General features: G+C 35.5%; 1 protein-coding gene and 1 long non-coding RNA gene across 3 annotated transcripts in view; both read right to left on the bottom strand.

The window, feature by feature from the left end:
- Positions 1–4,120, bottom strand: part of LOC110464637 — a 5,036-nt gene extending 916 nt beyond the window's left edge. Inside the window, exons 1-3 of the long non-coding RNA XR_002464520.1 lie at positions 4,035–4,120; positions 1,864–1,925; positions 560–580 (exon numbers count right to left, since the gene is read on the bottom strand). This is a non-coding gene — a long non-coding RNA (uncharacterized LOC110464637). The remainder of the gene's footprint in view (positions 1–559; positions 581–1,863; positions 1,926–4,034) is intronic.
- A 4,123-nt stretch (positions 4,121–8,243) lies between these two features.
- Positions 8,244–17,588, bottom strand: part of LOC110464636 (vacuolar protein sorting-associated protein 37B-like) — a 12,720-nt gene continuing 3,375 nt past the window's right edge. For both annotated transcript variants that reach the window (XM_021519964.1, XM_021519965.1), the window contains exons 2-5: positions 16,964–17,220; positions 15,745–15,916; positions 12,677–12,759; positions 8,244–11,842 (exon numbers count right to left, since the gene is read on the bottom strand). In XM_021519964.1, coding sequence (XP_021375639.1) covers positions 11,522–11,842; positions 12,677–12,759; positions 15,745–15,916; positions 16,964–17,146 — 759 coding nt within the window. In that variant the 5' untranslated portion in view covers positions 17,147–17,220 and the 3' untranslated portion in view covers positions 8,244–11,521. The remainder of the gene's footprint in view (positions 11,843–12,676; positions 12,760–15,744; positions 15,917–16,963; positions 17,221–17,588) is intronic.

Below are 17,588 nucleotides of genomic sequence, written 5' to 3'. Positions count from 1 at the left end.
CCAGCCCCCACCCCCTCCCTCCAAAAAATAAACTAAAAACCTCCTTTTTCTTATCTTAAATATTTATGGCCACCACAATGAAAAGATCTATGGATTATGTAATGTGTGGGAAAATACCTTTTTCGTCTAAATCAAAGCATGTGAGCTTCAATAAATCAGCTTGAGGTCACGATATTTCACCTATATCTGCTTTATCAGAAAAAAATGGCGGCTGTGTGTTAAAAGGGCACGAGAAACTGTGACTTTTAACAGTAAAGGGTCAACTCGTCATTTAAACACTGGCTATAAAGTCGATAAGTTATTAAAATTACGGCCAGCTTTATTTTATTTTATTGATGTCTTTTGCTTTCAGGGGGAAACAAACATACAAGGCTTTGTATTATTGATGCAGATAAGAATAATGATAGTGTAATTTCATGTAGTGAAATACGATCATTTTTCAAAAAGGCAAATTTTTCGTTTGGATATACTTTTTAAATGTGAAAATTGAACAATGATCATGCATACATACTCATTATTTTGTCTTCCATTGTTTACTTGAAAGATAAAAAGTACTCACTCATCAGAATCTTCGTCATCGCTGAAAAAATATAAATAAATAAAATAGTCAATTTAAAATAAATCTGAGAAAGCGTATCCAAGACACGTTTATATACAGAAACAAGACACCCAATGGGCCTGGATCGCTCACCTGGTATTAATCTCATACATGTAATCTTAAAAGTGGACTTACAGCTACAGGCAGAATATCAGTGATTGATTCATAAGAACCTATGAAAAGATTTAAACATATGACGCCTGTGACCTTGAATGTCGAACAAGGACATGAGGTTGAACAAAGATTATAGTCTTCCAACCCAGCATGCTTCCGGCAACACATCTTTACCCTGGACCTTTTGCTTATACAGAACAAGTCATTTAAAGATTTAAACATATATTGACCACTGTGACCTTGAATATGGGCGAAGGTCATTCATTTGAACAAACTTGATAGTCCTTCATCCCAGAATGTTAATGGCCAAATATCATCGCCCTTGGCCTTTTGCTTATTGAGAATAAGTCGCTAAAACGTTTTAAACATATTTGTCCCCTGTAACCTTGAATATATGTCAAGGTCATTCATTTGAACAATCTTGGTAGCGCTTAATCCCAGCATTTGACTGGCCAAATAATATTATCCTAGGTCTTTTGGTTATTCAGAGGAAGTTGTTTAAAGATTTTACACATATTTGTCCCCTGTGACCATGAATATTTGTCATTGTCATTCGTTTGAACAAACTTGGCAGCCTTTCATCCAGGCATGTTACTGGCCAAATATTATTATCCTAGGCCTTTTGGTAATTGAGAAGAAGTTGTATAAAGGTTTTAAACATATTTGACCCCTGTGACCTTGAGTAGATGTAAAGGTCATTCATTTGAAAAATCTTAGTAGCCCTTCATCCTAGCATGCTACTGGCCAAATATCATCACCCTGGACATTTTGGTTATTCAGAAGAAGTTGTTTAAAGTGTTTAACATATTTGACCCCTGTGTCCTTGAAAATAGGCGAAGGTCATTTATTTGAAAAACTTGGTAGCGCTTCATTCCAATTTGCTTCTGGCCAAATATCATCACCCTAGGCCTCTTGGTTTTTAAGAAGAAGTTGTTAAAATTAAAATAGTGACGCCGGACGCCGCACCACGGCATAAGCTCACTAAGGTGAGTTAAAAACAGCTACTGTGTTTTGTATCAATATCATTCAGTATTTCAAGTTATGCTTGTAAAATAAAAAATCGATAAATAAAATGATTCAAACGACTTAAATTTCATCACAAATAAATACGTATAACAAACTCGTTAGGCTAAAATAATTACTATACTAACCTCCATGCAAGTGCCTCAGCCATATTTGTTACAAAAGTTCAGCACCAATCCAATTTCTTTATCTAGAAAATAATACATTAAATATTTTAATCCATAAATAGATGTATGTGGTAAACCTTTTATCATACAGTGTTGAGATCAATACATAGAAGTATATCGAATATAATGACACGTTCAATAGCTTGTGTTTTACACCTGATTTTAATTAGATATTGACAGAAGTGATAAGCACAGATACCGGTCATAATACAGTCGATATGAGGCTGCACTGAAGAGAGCAATCCCTTACAGGAGAGGGCAGGCTATACAAATTAGTGTATACGGACAAGCTTAAATATAATTTGATAATATTAACTGTGTGTATTCAGCGATTACTTTGTACTTCAAAAAAAACACCTTTTTCCATTTATATTTTTTTGAGTAAACATTTCTTTCTTTTATCACAATTCGCATGAACGAATTATTGATCTAGATAGCACACAGTCTGTGGGAAAATACCAGCATTGTTTAAATTAGAACATGTGTGAGCTTAGATAAATAAAAAAGAGCAGGGTCCCGATAATCCACCTATATCTTCATTATCAGAATAAAGTTGGCGGCTCCCTTGCCAAACTTCAGCATAACTGGGATAGATAACAATGAGAAAGGTCAATTTGTCAATTTAAACCCTGGCTAGATAGTGGGACAACCGATTCAGTGGTTGCTAGATGAACTCGTCTCAAAGGTATATGCTATCATTATACGGATTTATCCGAATCGTATATGTGTACAGTTTATAATCAAAGACGTAATAACGACAGTTCAGACAAATCATGATTTGTCAAGCTGTCGAGGCAATCCGCCCCTTTCTCAAAACAGAATAATTATATATCACAACGTACAACAAAGAGACGAACAGCCACCATAGAACATTACTCAAACATAAAATTCATAACGGAAAACCAATTATCTTTCATGTTAAATTCTTATGTTATTGCATTTGTGTTCTGCTAGTCTACAATAAAAAGTTCATATTGAGCAATTGAATTGCAAATGAATTTATATAATAAGTGAACTAAGGATCGCTGTCCCACTACACTGTTGATTTTCCTATACAAAGAAGTCTCCCCTTAAAGACTCGAATCTCGGTCTAGCCCCACTTAATGTTTACACTCAAAACACTGCTGTTAATTACAGTTTGTTTAATTTATCTTTAAAAATACATAAAATCACGCAAGGTATGACATTATTTTCTTAAGCGATTTATCAAAGCTATAAAACAGTTTCCAATGGGTAGTTACAGTTTTTGGCAGTGGTACGGGGATCCTCACTGCTATGAGTGATTGTATAAGTAAGTCAAAATCCGTACCCTCAATGCACACGTGTAATATGGGATATCAGATGAACACATATCTGTGGCATTTTCTATTGATCAATTTCATGTCTATTTTTCTCTTTGTACAAATTAAATACACATTACAAAATATGTTATATCATTAAATGGATGCATGTAGCATCATTTAATACCAAAATTACAATGGAAGACAATTGGTGACCCTGCTTTGTTTAGATTTCGGAATCGAGATATTGGGTATTGAATGACCGAGCCGATACCTACCTGTATAGGAATCAGTTGATAACATAAAAGTCTACATATTGTCTATGTTGTTTGTATTTAAAGAGACAAACAGACCTCAAATAGATAAATAAGCAATACCATAGAAATGTGTCTGACGTCACAGATTGCATGAGTGCATTTAGGGTATCGCTCTAATGATATAATAATAATAATATCCTTCACTGCACTAAACGAGCGAAGTCTGAGACTACCGGTGATTGCGTATAGCTTTTATTGCATACAATTCGCTGTGCTTCATTTGTCTCATTCCTGATCGACCATGGAACCCTTAATCTATGACCATGAGTCGATGTTATACCATCATTTCAAGATGCATGAATAAGACAATTCATATTACCAGGAGGCACAATGAATAACTATCTTGTTGAACATACATTATGTATATGAGAGGCGATCGCACAGTCATAATATCAATTTAAGTCAATAAATATATGTTTAATGGATAATTTGGTTGTTTCTTATCTATAGCAGACGGATTGCACAGTCATAGTAACAGTTTCGTGCTTTCATGAGTGATCAAAATGTAAATGAAATACTGCAACGTGACACTTACCTGTTTACGTTTAACCAAAACACCGACATACACTACTGCATGCAATAGTTACCAGGATAAGACTGATATAGACACTTACGGGTAACTACAGTGGCGTAATGAATGTAAATTACTTCCTGGTCCATACCACTGCTGTTATACCTTACAATGCAGTTGACGGGGTCGATTGCCTATCACACGGGTACAGGGCTGCAATCTATAACGCTTTTTAAATTAATTGAAATACACGGTTCTATATCTGATATATATATATCGATTCATCATTGAGCAAATTTGAGATATTTTTTTCTTTCATGGATCGGGTAGTTTAAAGGCATTTTGTAATAAGATCAATATACCTCAATATCACCCTTTATTTAATTTTCAATATTAACTTTGTATGGGAACAGGTTATTGTGACATACCCAGAGTATGACCTATAGTTACATTGGGTAGTGTATGCATGACCCTCGGGTTGAGATGTCACTGTCTAGATCACACAGGGAATATAGTTTCTATTGGTTTTAATTTACCTAGGGATTGATTGTTTACGCTATTATTCTGAAAACGACACTTCATGTATCAATCATCACTTTATGCAGTGTAGACGGTGTCGTGTCGTCAATATGGCATACATATAGCATGTGTTCTGGATGGTAAACTTGGGTCCCAATTACAACTTATTCATGTGATAGGAAAGTGTAGTAGAGAAGCAATCAATCACTCCTGTATGTTGTAATGCAGACAGAGAAGTATCAACCCTCGGGATAAGATGTTTGAATTAGCCTTCGCGCTTAACCTCACAAATCTTACCCTTAAATTGAGATTTATGTCTACATCACACAGGAGTGGGATCACTTAGGAAAGACTTGCTTTGTTCCTTTGCATTAACGTTATTTTCTACTTCATTTCTGAATGATCCCTGTTTAAAACCACTTATACTTATTAGGTGTTAATGTCTTGAATATATGTTATATTGGTCCCTTGTCTCTGAATTCTGAACAAACATACAAGTAAATATGTCTTGTTGGCAATGTAATCAGTTGAAAACAGTGCAAGCAAGACAAAAAGCACAGATAAAAAAAATATCAGATGATCGATGTTTGAATAAACAATTGTTCTATGACATAATATATTTCAATCAACCATTGTTTTTCTGTTATGTATTTAAGCATGTACCATTTCGATCTGTTTTTTGTATTCTTGTGAAGTTGAACTGAATATATTTATTTATACATATGTACTGTTGATGTTTGGTTATGAATTCTGAAAATTACTGTTAAAACACTAATTTTCGTGGGGTTTGTAATTTCGTTGATTTCCACGAGATTTCTGTCTACATCACACAGGAGTGGGGTCACTTCGTAAAGACTTGTTTTGTTCATGTGCATTAACGTTGTTGTATACTATTTTCTATTTCGTTTCTGAATAATCCCTGTTTAAAACCACTTATACTTATTAGGTGTTATCCTCTAGAATAAATATGTTATATCGGTCCCTTGTCTCTGAAGTCTGAACAAACAAGTAATTATGTCTTGTTGTGTTGTTTGTAGACTATTTTGAAAACAGTACAAGCAAGACGAAATGCACAGATAAAATATTATCAGAGCCCGTATTCATGAAGCCGTTCCATGCTCAAGCATGGATTCTGCGCTCAAACCATCTATTTTGCAACTCACTTAACTCCTGTCAAACGATCACAAAGTCAAATGTTAACATTGGAAAGAGTATCTGGCCTAAATTAAGTCTCTTCATGGACAAATACAGATTTTTTAATTAAGTTATAACAAGAACAAGAAATTAAACTTGAGCACAAAATCTACGCTTGAGCACGAGACCAGTTTCATGCAAATCGACACTTGTTTTGTGAAACAATATTTCAACAGACTGTTCCATTTCGATCTGCTTTTTGTATTCTGATGAAGTTGAACTTCATTTATCTATACAAATGAACTGTTTAAGTTTTGATATGAATTATATGAATTCTGAAAATTACTGTTAAAACACTAGTTTTCGTGGGGTTTGTAATTTCGTAGATTTCATGTGGAATCTTCATCTTCAAAGTTTGACATAAAGCAATTCCCCGTTTGAGTGGTTACTGGTAATCAACGAATGTTCCCACGAAATGGTTTCTTGTCCGGAAACCATGATATCTGGGCTCCACGAAGATATCTGATTTCAAAATACCCACGTCTTATTTATCCTCAAACAAATTTACATTAAAGCCACCATGGAACCTTTTTTTGTCACTTTTGTATCTTGAAATTTTCCTACAGTATGGTCGCTACTCTATCCTTTTTAAAACTTGTAAGACAAAAATATTGGTCAGAGTATCAGGTCGTTTGTGAGTCTTGTCTACTAAAGAAGTATACGCGTCACAGATGAGGTAGCACAATAAAAACGGCATCAAATCTGCGCTATCACAATGAGGCAAGTACACCAACAAACCCCGTCTCCTGCACCCACCCACCCACACACACAATCACGCCTACACATCACACATGGAGGCACGTCCTTAAATGACCTTAGCTGTTGATGGGACGTAAAACAAAACAAGAGGCCCAGAGGGCCTGTTTCACTCACCTGAATATGTTTAAAATAATTGGTATGAAGTAAAGATATAGCACTCCATGGTAGGTTCTGTAAATACATATGAAATTTCAGAAAGATCCATCCAATACTTGATATATAGCGAGAAAAAAATTCAAACAGAGCCCCACCCCTATGCCCCTAGGGGGGTCATACCCACCAATTATACAAAATTGAGACCCCATGGTCCAAGGATGCCCCAAACTTAATATGGAAAAAATCCCTTAATCTCGATGGTCGAAGAAGGATTTAAAGGTTTTACCTCTATTTCTCCTATTGGGCCCCGCCCTTCTGCCCCTGGGAGACCACACCCACTGCATATACAAAATTGGGTCCCCTTGGCCCAAGGATGCTCGAGACTAAATTAGGATAAAATCCCTAAATCCCTATGGTAAAGGAAGGATTTCAAAGGTTTTACCTCTATTTCCCCTATTGGGCCCGCCCCTCTGCCTCCAGGGGGGTTAGACACATCGTTTATACAAAATTGGTTCCCCTTCACCCAATGATGCTTCATACCAAATTTGGACAAAATCCTGCCATTCGTACAGAAGAAGAAGGTATTTGAAGAATTTGCTATGTTTCCCCTATTGGGCCTCTCCCTTCTGTCCCCAGAGGGGCCACACTCGCTGTTTATACGAAATTGAGTCCCTTTTGTCCAAGGATGCTCCAACTAAATTAGGATAAAATCCCTCAATCCATATGGTAGAAGAAGGATTTTAAAGAATTTGCTTTATTTCCCCTTTTGGGCCCCACCCCCCAACCCCCAGGGGGGCCACACACACCATTTATACAAAATTGAGTCCCCTTGGCACAAGAATGCTCCAGACTAAATTAGGATAAAATCCTTTAATCCCTACTGTAGAAGAAGGATTTTCAAGGTTTTACCTCTATTTCCCCTTTTGGGCCCCGCCCCTCTGCCCCAGGGGGGCCACACCCGCCGTTTATAAAAAATTGAGTCCCCTTGGCCTAAGGATACTCCAGACCAAATTTAGTCAAAATCTACTCGGCCGTTCAGGACTAGTAGCGTTTTAAAGGAAAAGTTGACGGACGGGCGACGGACGCTGCGGTATGGCATAAGCTCACCATGAGCTAATAAAACCAAACCAAACCAATCTACCACCTATTTTTTTCCAACGCATGAGAAGTTATTAGGAATATAAGTTTCCTGACAAGCAAATATCTCAACTATAAATTTCTACCAGGTAAGCAGACAAAAAAAGTCAGTCATCATTATCTGATGACCAGACTTCCGATGTTGCCTTTACTATATATGCATGTTATGAATTCTTAAGCCCTTTATAGCATGTTTACTTTTCTTGACTTTCGTGATTGGTGTTGCATTTGTAACAGAAGACTCCACCTTTCAGGATTCAGAGTTTTGTAAACTCTGTAATTTTGAATTGATTTACTAGTTAGTTAACAACGAAGAACATCGTTTCACATGGAATCTACATTTAATCATGTTCTTTAACGATCCCTGAGTACCACCGAATCCTGTTCCGTGTTATAGGACCATAACACGCAACAGATTATTTGTTTAATGCTTAAATATAAATAATATAAAAATACTCTATTTGAAAGGCACTTCTGGTTACAGGTGTACACCTGTTTATTTTGAGAACAAAAATCACAAACCACCTGTTGTCTATGTTGATCACATTTTACTTCGATAACTCTACTTGTTATCACGTATCATCAAGTCATTCTATAGCGTCATCAATACACATCATTATCCTGTTCACAAACACAAAATAACACATTAAAAAAGGGAAAACAGATATTAGTTATATATATAACTTAACTTGCATGGCATGAACATAGCAGTAATGGTTGATGGCATTTTCGGTTTAAATGAAATATTTAACGTTGACAATTTTCACTGTGGCGCTGGTTAAGTTTTAATTATTACTTTTTTTCCAAATCAATATCCTTTTTTATTGACATGTTTGGCATTAAAGAAATTCATTAAATTTTCGAAATTTTTATCATTAAGTTTTCCTAATTTAAAAAAAAAAACAAAAAACTTTCAAAATGACATATTAAACATTTTTTTATTGCAAATACCGAAGATTAATATTTCGAAGCATCTGCTAATCTTTAAGAATGATATCCAAAAAATGTAGGCTATTCAGAAATGATCCATTTCAAAGTATGATATAACAAATATCAATATTGCAAAGCCTCTACTTTCCCCCGAACATTAATGTTCCAAAGCCTCTCACAATTCTTCGAAAAAATCACGAAAAGAATATCCTTAAGTCTCCAGCAATTCTCCAAAATATTTGAAGCTCCTTCCGTTTCTCTGGAAATGAATAATCCAAGAAAATAAGTACTTCTAAGCCTCTACTGTCTCTTCGAAAAAAATAATATTCACAGTCCTCTATTACTCTTCGAAAATTAATGCTCCGAAAACCTCAACATTTTTTTAAAATTGATGTTTCAAAGTTTGAAAGCTTCTACACTGACTTTTGAAAAATTAGTGATTCAAAGCATTAAGGGTTTCTTTAAAGGGCAAGCATAATGCATTGTCTAATAGGCAATGTCTAATAGGCAATGTCTAATACCTGTTTTTAAAGTTATCCAAGATGTACAAAATACGCTACAAATTTCTAAAACACAAGCAAGTAAAATAGCAGCACAAATCCCTCTTTCCTTCAATAACACGATCTCTAAATTGTGTTAATTAACTTCATGATGTCCCATCAGTTGTGCTTGGTGCATCATATATCTGTCTCTATGATATAGTGACTGAAATATCTTGCACGAAGGCAGCGTTAAGCAAACGAACATCTACTGACACCAGAAATATTAAATTGTACCCTGCTCTTTACTTAAGTTCACCCTTTTCTATCCTTTCACTAGATACTTTATCCCGCCTACTCACTTTCCTATCTTTTCTTCGTCTGCTGAATAACGGAACTACTCGGTAGTGAAGCGGACATAAAACCACTCAAACAAAAAAATCACTTAAGGATCCTTGTCTCACTGCCCACTTCAGAATCTCTCTGTAGTCTTCACGTACAAAGATGTGCAGAGTAACTTCCCCTTACATTCGTTTCAGGTATATAACCATATCAGGACTTGGCAAGAAAACCACTGCTGACAGGTTAGGTAGTTCAGAAGGTTAGAGCGACCGTATTGCGAACAGAAGTCCATGGTTCCGAACCCTTCCTGCCAATATTGCATTTTCAATCTCTGAATACTGTTGTAAGATTTCGTTTTGATAGTCTCATCTTTATTCGGTTTTTATAAAAAGTTCCACAAGTATAGGTTTCTTTACAGAAAAGATTTATTAAGTTATGGGGATACGTAAGAAAACATGTTCCTTAAAAAAAAAAAAAAAATACAATACATTTATGTCCTGGCTGAGTACTGCATAGTGGGTGTCACTAATTGTTTTCCTTTCATGATTCACAATTCATATGGCAACGAGAATAAATGGTACCTAATTAGCTCCGAACTATTGGTAGGATGGCAAGCTCCATTCTCCTATAATATACATGTAATGTTCAAACAAAATATCAAAAAAGCAACTGAATATTGGCCACAAGTCATAACTCACATCTTGTTAAAGAAATTATCTTCATGATGATGTTAAAAATAAAAAAAAAGGGTGTAACAAAAAGACAATACATGTACTAATATTATGTTTTAACACAAGACAGAGGCAAACAGATGCATTTAAAATACATAATGAAATACAAAACTAAAATTCCTGCCGCAGGGGTCGCACAATGTAATACCATCACACATATTCTATATACAATAAGAGTAAGTCACAATTTTTCCATGGTGATTAATTTCAAATTTCGAGTCCAAGCCTTAATTTCAGGATTTTTCAGTTCACCTTCGACGTTTAAAATTTCTTAAGTTAACTAATATTTGAATTCCCATTAAACTTGGAGGGTAAAAACACGTCCAACAGTCATGATCTTTCAAACCCAAGAATCAAAGCTGATTTACGGGGATTCAAAGTTCATTCTCTTGATCAAATTTCAATTGAAATTAAAATCTGTAATTAATTAACGGGAATTTAAAAACTATGACACCTGTATGTTATTAATGGTATAAACTTTTTTTCATTTAACCTAAAGTATACTAAGCAGATATTTTACTGCTTTGTTTTGGTTGATGCAGATTTCTTGATTTGTGAAAAAAAATCAAAAAATCTTTGATAGCGTTAATATGTTAGTGGAGGGGGGGGGGTTGTATTTTTTAGTATGCAATGAAAAACGTGTGTTCCGTACTTGTAATTTAACTATCTCACCAAGAAAGCCAAAATTAGAGACTTGTGAAATGTTTCTAACATAGAGTATGCATATACAGGTCATGACCTTTGTATAAACTTTGACTCCACATATATGCAACATCACATTAATCAAAACGTTAACATGTAGCTATCATACGCATCCCGAAAAACCTCTCTGAACATTGTAAATAAACAGACAAAAGTAAGATAAACATGATAACCAAATACTGTATCACTGGATGTGAAGCTTCTGTAAAATTTACTGTTTAAATATTTTCCAGTAAATCATATGAAGCATTAGTTAGTTGTGAAAGCAATTTTTTTGCAAAAAATAATAGTTAATCAACATTGCACCCCTTCTCGTACATTCTAAAATATACATGAAATTGACGACGGAGGAACACTTTTTTACCTACTATAACTTTTGCAATGTTAACCATTCTAGACATGACACACAGTGGTATAATATGAACCACAAACTTCTCAAATATTAAAACACAGAATCAATGTAAATGGTCTTGGAGTTATTTCCCTTTTCACAAAGTACATGACAATTGTATACTGTACAGGAGTCATTTCTAATGAACACAAATGATCAAAATTGGACAGTTCACAATTAAATAGGTTTTATTCAAGATTGAAATGTAATTCTTTCATGAGCATTTCCCTGTCATCTATGGTTGTAATTACCAGTCTGGGGCATTTGAAAAGCTCCTCCTGTATGGTAAGGGTAACCACTGGGGTAGGGCACGCCACTGCCCGGCTGGGCTATGGGAGGCGGGGCCGGGTAGCTACCACCTTGGGATCCAGAGCCCCAGTTATAACTGGTTTGTTGATTGCTCTGTTGGGCTTGACTGTGCTGAGCACGTATGAGTTCATTGAGCTTTTGTGATTTCACTAGTTGCAGATGTGAAAGAGTCCTTTTATTTAGGTATTGTTCCAAATAAGTTTCCACGTCCATTTTTCGGTCAAAGAATTGGTCAGAAATTTCCTGTAAATAAAAAGAATAAATTTAGATTAAGCATTTCCGGCACCACTTACTGCGGCACCACATGTGACTTGTTGGTATCCCCGTAAAATCGTAGAAAGTGTGAAGGACACAGTCCTTTCTCTCATTTACATGATCGTAATTAGATAGAGCTGTCAAGGGATAGAAAAGGGGTGTAAGAAATTTTCTATCTTACACCCCATTTCACTTGACGTGACATCACAAATTTGAAAAACTCTGATGCTGCAATGCAGAAAAGGTAACGTGATGAATTTAAAACCTTTTACGATATATTTGCTGTACCCGTTAGAAAGATGAAATTAATTTTACTGGTATGCTAAATCTCGCTGATAGATTCGTTTTTGTCACAAAAGCTCAGAGGAAAAGTTGATATTCTCAAAATGGCACTCAGTCCAAAGGAATTTTCATGGTTTCTGAGTTTATTCTGGTTGTTGGAAGGAGGAAAAAAATACTCTTTCATGCCATATAGGACAGGGAAATTCCACCCTCGGGGTTTTCGTCGAATTTGGTAAAACCCAAGGCTTACTGTTAACACTGAAATATTGTAGATGGACATCAATACATGACGACTTCAATCAAAAAATATTAAACAGTTCTTTATAAACAGGTAAGGCTTGTTTTACTGACTGTAAATTGAATATTGTATCATTTATATACATGTATCGTGTACAGATGTGTACAGATTTGGTTGCTGTACATACCAGTGGACCAAGAAAGTTTTCAACAACAAAATTAATTTAACAGAAAACGATGGAAACCATGCATATTATTAATGTGGTACAGTGAAAAGAAACATAAATAAACGTCTTGTTTTACCTCAGCATCTTCCTCGGTTTTTGCTGTAGCTGTTTGTAGTAGCACACTTACAGTATCTAAAGACAGCTCTCCTCGCAAGGCATCTACAACACAGCAGACAAGTTACATTTTACCTGAGCTGCATGCATTCTAAATTTACTTTCATTTTTCATATCATCTAGATTGAATAGAAAATGTAATCAAACCCCGTAACACTAAAAAAATAAATTCAAAAAAAAATATTATTAATTTTTTACTCTGTTAGCCTGGATGTTAGCACACTGGGGGGTATTAATATGGGAGGTGACCCATGTGATCGGACAGGTGACCCGTACCTTTTCATATCTGATTGGGAAAAACTTGCAATATATACAGATATTTTTGGAACATTCATTGTTCATCTCAATCCAGAAATGCTTGCTCCTGTAAGCCATAATTTGATTATCACACTACCTAGCTACAGCCAGTGTTTTACAGGACATAAAGACACATCAATTTTTCTATTCAAAGTTACATCAGCGTTAAAACCATTTTACAATTCAGACCTTTTTTTAACAAGGCAAAGTATTGTAAGGCAATCTATAGTCCCCCTCCGATAAAGATTTCTATATTTAACGAACAGTACACTTTTCGCCATCACAAGATGTCCTTGTGAACCAAATTTGATTACTCCAGGTGAAATAAGATAGGCCCCGGACAAACTTTTTCAAAAGCCAAGGTCAAAGGTCAAGTTATATGTCACAGTGAGTGACCTAATTCTTGCACTCTGCCATCCCAAGCTGTCCTTGTACACCCAATCTTGTAGCACGAATTATTCTGACATTTTAACGACTTTTTTCATATCGGTCTGTCGTTGATTAACGTCAGAACTTCGGCCCTCTATAATATGCGGGAAATATGCGACCCGCGCCCGGAGCACACTTCAAACTGATATTTTAGAAAACAAATCGTCACTTTCACACACATGTCGCACATGGATCGTCCTTCTTGGACGGACGAACAGAGTGCAAACCTATAGTTCCCTCTGGGAACGAATGGGGGACAAATTAGCAGGGAACAAAATTTTAAAAGGTTGTTAGCATAAGCAGCCATTCCATCAATAGAACAACACCCTCTGCTGTTCTTCCAGCCCAAACAGTCTTAGAATTCATTATTAACACACCATTGGTATAAGGTGTAAGGTGTATAAACACTTTTTCACTATAAACTACTATGTTTGATCTTGGAATCATAAAGATCGAAGAAAATAACTGGATAGACATCTTGGTCTGTGAAGTAAGTGATTCCCATATAAACCTACAATGTTTTTCATGGTGATTGACTACGGGACTAATGTTAGTTTGAACACTGCCCGAAGTGGCTGAATAGTGAAACTGTTCAATAACTTATGCACAACATGTTTTATGATTTGTCTCCCTTGTCACAACAATACAGCATAAAACACACTATACAATCCAGATTGTAAATAATTGACATATAGTGAGGCGAACGTAAAACCTATCAATCAATTGACATAATCAACATAAAAAATAATAACGAAAAAAATGTAGAATAGAAATATTTGAACCAATTTGTAACGATAAACCAAGTCTAAGCTTAAGGGATTCTTGTTATCAATATTTGTATTTATCAAAAAAATAAATTAAAACTAGAATAATGTCAGTGTGACATTAAAGCCGCTCACCACTTTAATTTAAGTGCGTCAGTAACACGTTGAGCATCAATATCTACTATAATACCTCAGATATGAGTTCTTTATTCTGCTTATTGACAATCAGGTCATGTGATCATGTTGCCTTATGAATTTCCAAAATCAATCACCACTTAAATGATTTCTCCCTCTTCTCTTTTTTCACCCTGTTTAAATGTGACACATTGTTGTAATTTTCATTAATTAGCAGAATGGCAATCGGTGAATGGATAATAAAGAATAAGTGCATTTTGTGCTTGTGAAATGAAGGATAATTAACATTAGTGGGAAAACATGCATGGAGAAAAGAGACATTGTACTCCTTTTATTTTTATTTATTCATATTAATAATAATTATAAATATATGTAGTGACTTTATTTACTGTCATTGAATAAACAAAATCTCACAAATGTTCTTGGAATATATTTGAGTTTAATATATTTCTCAATGCGACTTTACCAACGTAAGAGTTATTTCCCTTACACCGGATTGGATAATATTTTGACACGGCGCGAATTCTTGTAAAACAGCAGCGGCAGTTGTGTCATGTTCTTTAATTGTTACACTTTCATAAATAAATACACCAGAAATAGCATGCTGTGTTACAGAAATGTTTGATAGGCATACACAGTTCACATATCGCCTCGTCTCAGAGGCATTACCGTTACCAACCTAAGCACGATATGTCATATTACGTTCCCGTTTAAAACATCAAAATAGAGGTTATACTTCATCACTCGTACGGTTTATAAGTATATATATTTACTTCTTCCTTCTACAGACAGTCTTCACATGTGCTTTCTCGAATCACATGTGTTTCCACGGAATTAGATTGTTATCTAAGTCTGTGGTGTTTCACACGCGTAACACTCCTCAGACCTCAATCCGAGTTGCTAAAAGTAAAACGCTCAAATCTAGTGCACAAATTTTACCACCACAACACTTGTAGAAAGCATCGGAGATAAACATGTTGTTTTCAGCAATTATTTAAAGTATGGAATATTTTTTGGAGAAGAGTATCAGAAGACTTTATGTAACCCACAGGTGAGTATCGGAGATTCTACTTTCTATGATAAGCCGCTCGGCTCTTGCCAAGAGCAGTTTAAAAAATGAAACTATTCATTTTAAGGATCCCTTACCACTGCGGACAACTGTAACCGAGTGTTTGAAACTGTTTTATCCAACATGAATATACCTTTGATAATCAGTATGCCAAAAAAAAAAAAAAAAGTTTCCCACAGTTAGTTATAGCTTTTGGTAGTGGTAAGGGGATACTTAATACATGTATTTATGGAGTATACAAAAAATAATATAAAATTCACATTGTTCTCTCTGTACTGTTAAGTATATACCTAGTTTAGACTTGTTCTCTCTGTACTGTTACTTGTAAGTATATACCTAGTTTAGATTTGTCCATGGCCAGAGTTGTCTTGAGGCTACTGGCTTCTTCATAGTTCGTAGCAAGTTTGGTTTTAAGGGACTCCAGTTTTGGCCTCAAGGAAATATTATATTCTGCGACGCTCCTGTTCTGTGTCATCAACATCTCACGTTCAGTCTGAATGTTCTTCACCTGGGGAAAGTATTTAAGAATTCATAAAGATTGATGCAGATAAAAGAAAATCTTAACCTGAGGGTATGATTCCGAGGCAGTACAAAAGGTAGTTAAGTCGGTTATATCTTATCCACAGACCAAAGATTTCCTTGTCTATAATATATATCTAAGTCATTATTCAATCACTATTTTTTCTCATATATACCTGGCTTGTGTTAGAAAGCTGTTATGTCAAACTAATAATACTGTCATTTCTTTAACCTTTTCACCCCTAGGTAACTTTAGCAGACTCTACTATACATTTATCTGGATGAGTCCATTCTGGTCTACAGTGTTGAAAGGGTTAAGCACGTTTGCAAATTGATTATATGGTCCAGCTGTGATATGTGTAAAGTGATGCTGTTTGATGCTGCAATCCTATTGTAAGTTAAACTATATACACCTATAGAAGTGTTCTTTTGCAAGGAAAAATAGCTAGATCTATTCATCAACTTTTAACAGGCTATTCTTGCAGAATATGTACTTGTAAGCATAATAGTACGTGAAGGCTCAACCAGCTGTCAACTACCTGTTTCGAAACTTATTGATCTGAGAACACTACTTCAGTCATTTTTCAAACAACAAAGGCTCATCTGAGATTCTTTCCCTACCTTTACAATATTTTCCATACATTTATCATGTAATGTGTATTTCATAGTACACAATACCTGTGATGAGAACACATGAATCCATAATAATAATAATTATACCGCTTTATCACAACCTAGTTTGTAGGTCGTCTCAATGCGGTTCACAATTTATTATCTATGGTTATAGGGCCGTTGCAACCAGCCAGTATCTTTCCCGACTCCCTGAGGAGCATACAACCGGTGCTGCCATTTCGGCGCTCACAGCTAGCATTCAACAATTCTAGCACTGCCCAACCACAATCTCATTTACAGCTGAGTAGACTGGAACAAGCGGAGTAAAGTATCTTGCTCAAGGATACAACACAGTGCTGCGACGTGGCTCGCACCCGCCACCCTTCGTTCACGAACCCGGCGTCCTACCGCTAGACTACCTTACCTGTTGAAGGTCTAAAATGAGATCCTGAAGTTTGTCATCATTCTCCAGGAGACTTTGGAGCTCTTCTTTGTTCAGATGTTGTAAGATTGCCACTGCAGCTGCTTCGTCACTCTTCAAGTTCGGAGCTTCCGATCTAGGAGAACTTGATCCGCTAACTTGACCCGACGTGAAGTGACCATACATCTTGGAATATTGTGCTTAGATATTCCAAAAGTAAATTACCTCCTCAGAATAAACAAGGAACAGGTGCAAGATCCCTGTTTAGAATAAAATGAAACATATGGACATAATTATTAATGAATACATATTTAAATATATATATATATTGATAGCATGCAAGGGGCATAACTCTATCCTGTAACATGGTCCCATTTAATGATTCTTTTATCTTACAAGAGGCCCATGGGCTTTAACGGTCACCTGATATATTTATACAGAGAGTTGATTTTGTTTTTAACATGAACAGAAATATTATTCAAAGTGACAAAAAACAATAAAACCACCTTACTCAATATCTAGCATACAGATTTCAGACTAAAAAGGATTTGAAACTAGCACCTCTGATTCTTAACAAGGAAAATGAAGAAATTTTAGCACACTGACTCCTTTGAGCCCCACCCTACAG

This window comes from Mizuhopecten yessoensis, unplaced genomic scaffold (genome assembly GCF_002113885.1).
Source record: "Mizuhopecten yessoensis strain PY_sf001 unplaced genomic scaffold, ASM211388v2 scaffold11017, whole genome shotgun sequence".
NCBI classification, from domain to species: domain Eukaryota; kingdom Metazoa; phylum Mollusca; class Bivalvia; order Pectinida; family Pectinidae; genus Mizuhopecten; species Mizuhopecten yessoensis.
Note: the sequence above shows the minus strand (reverse complement) of the source record. Positions and strands in the feature narration are given on the sequence as shown.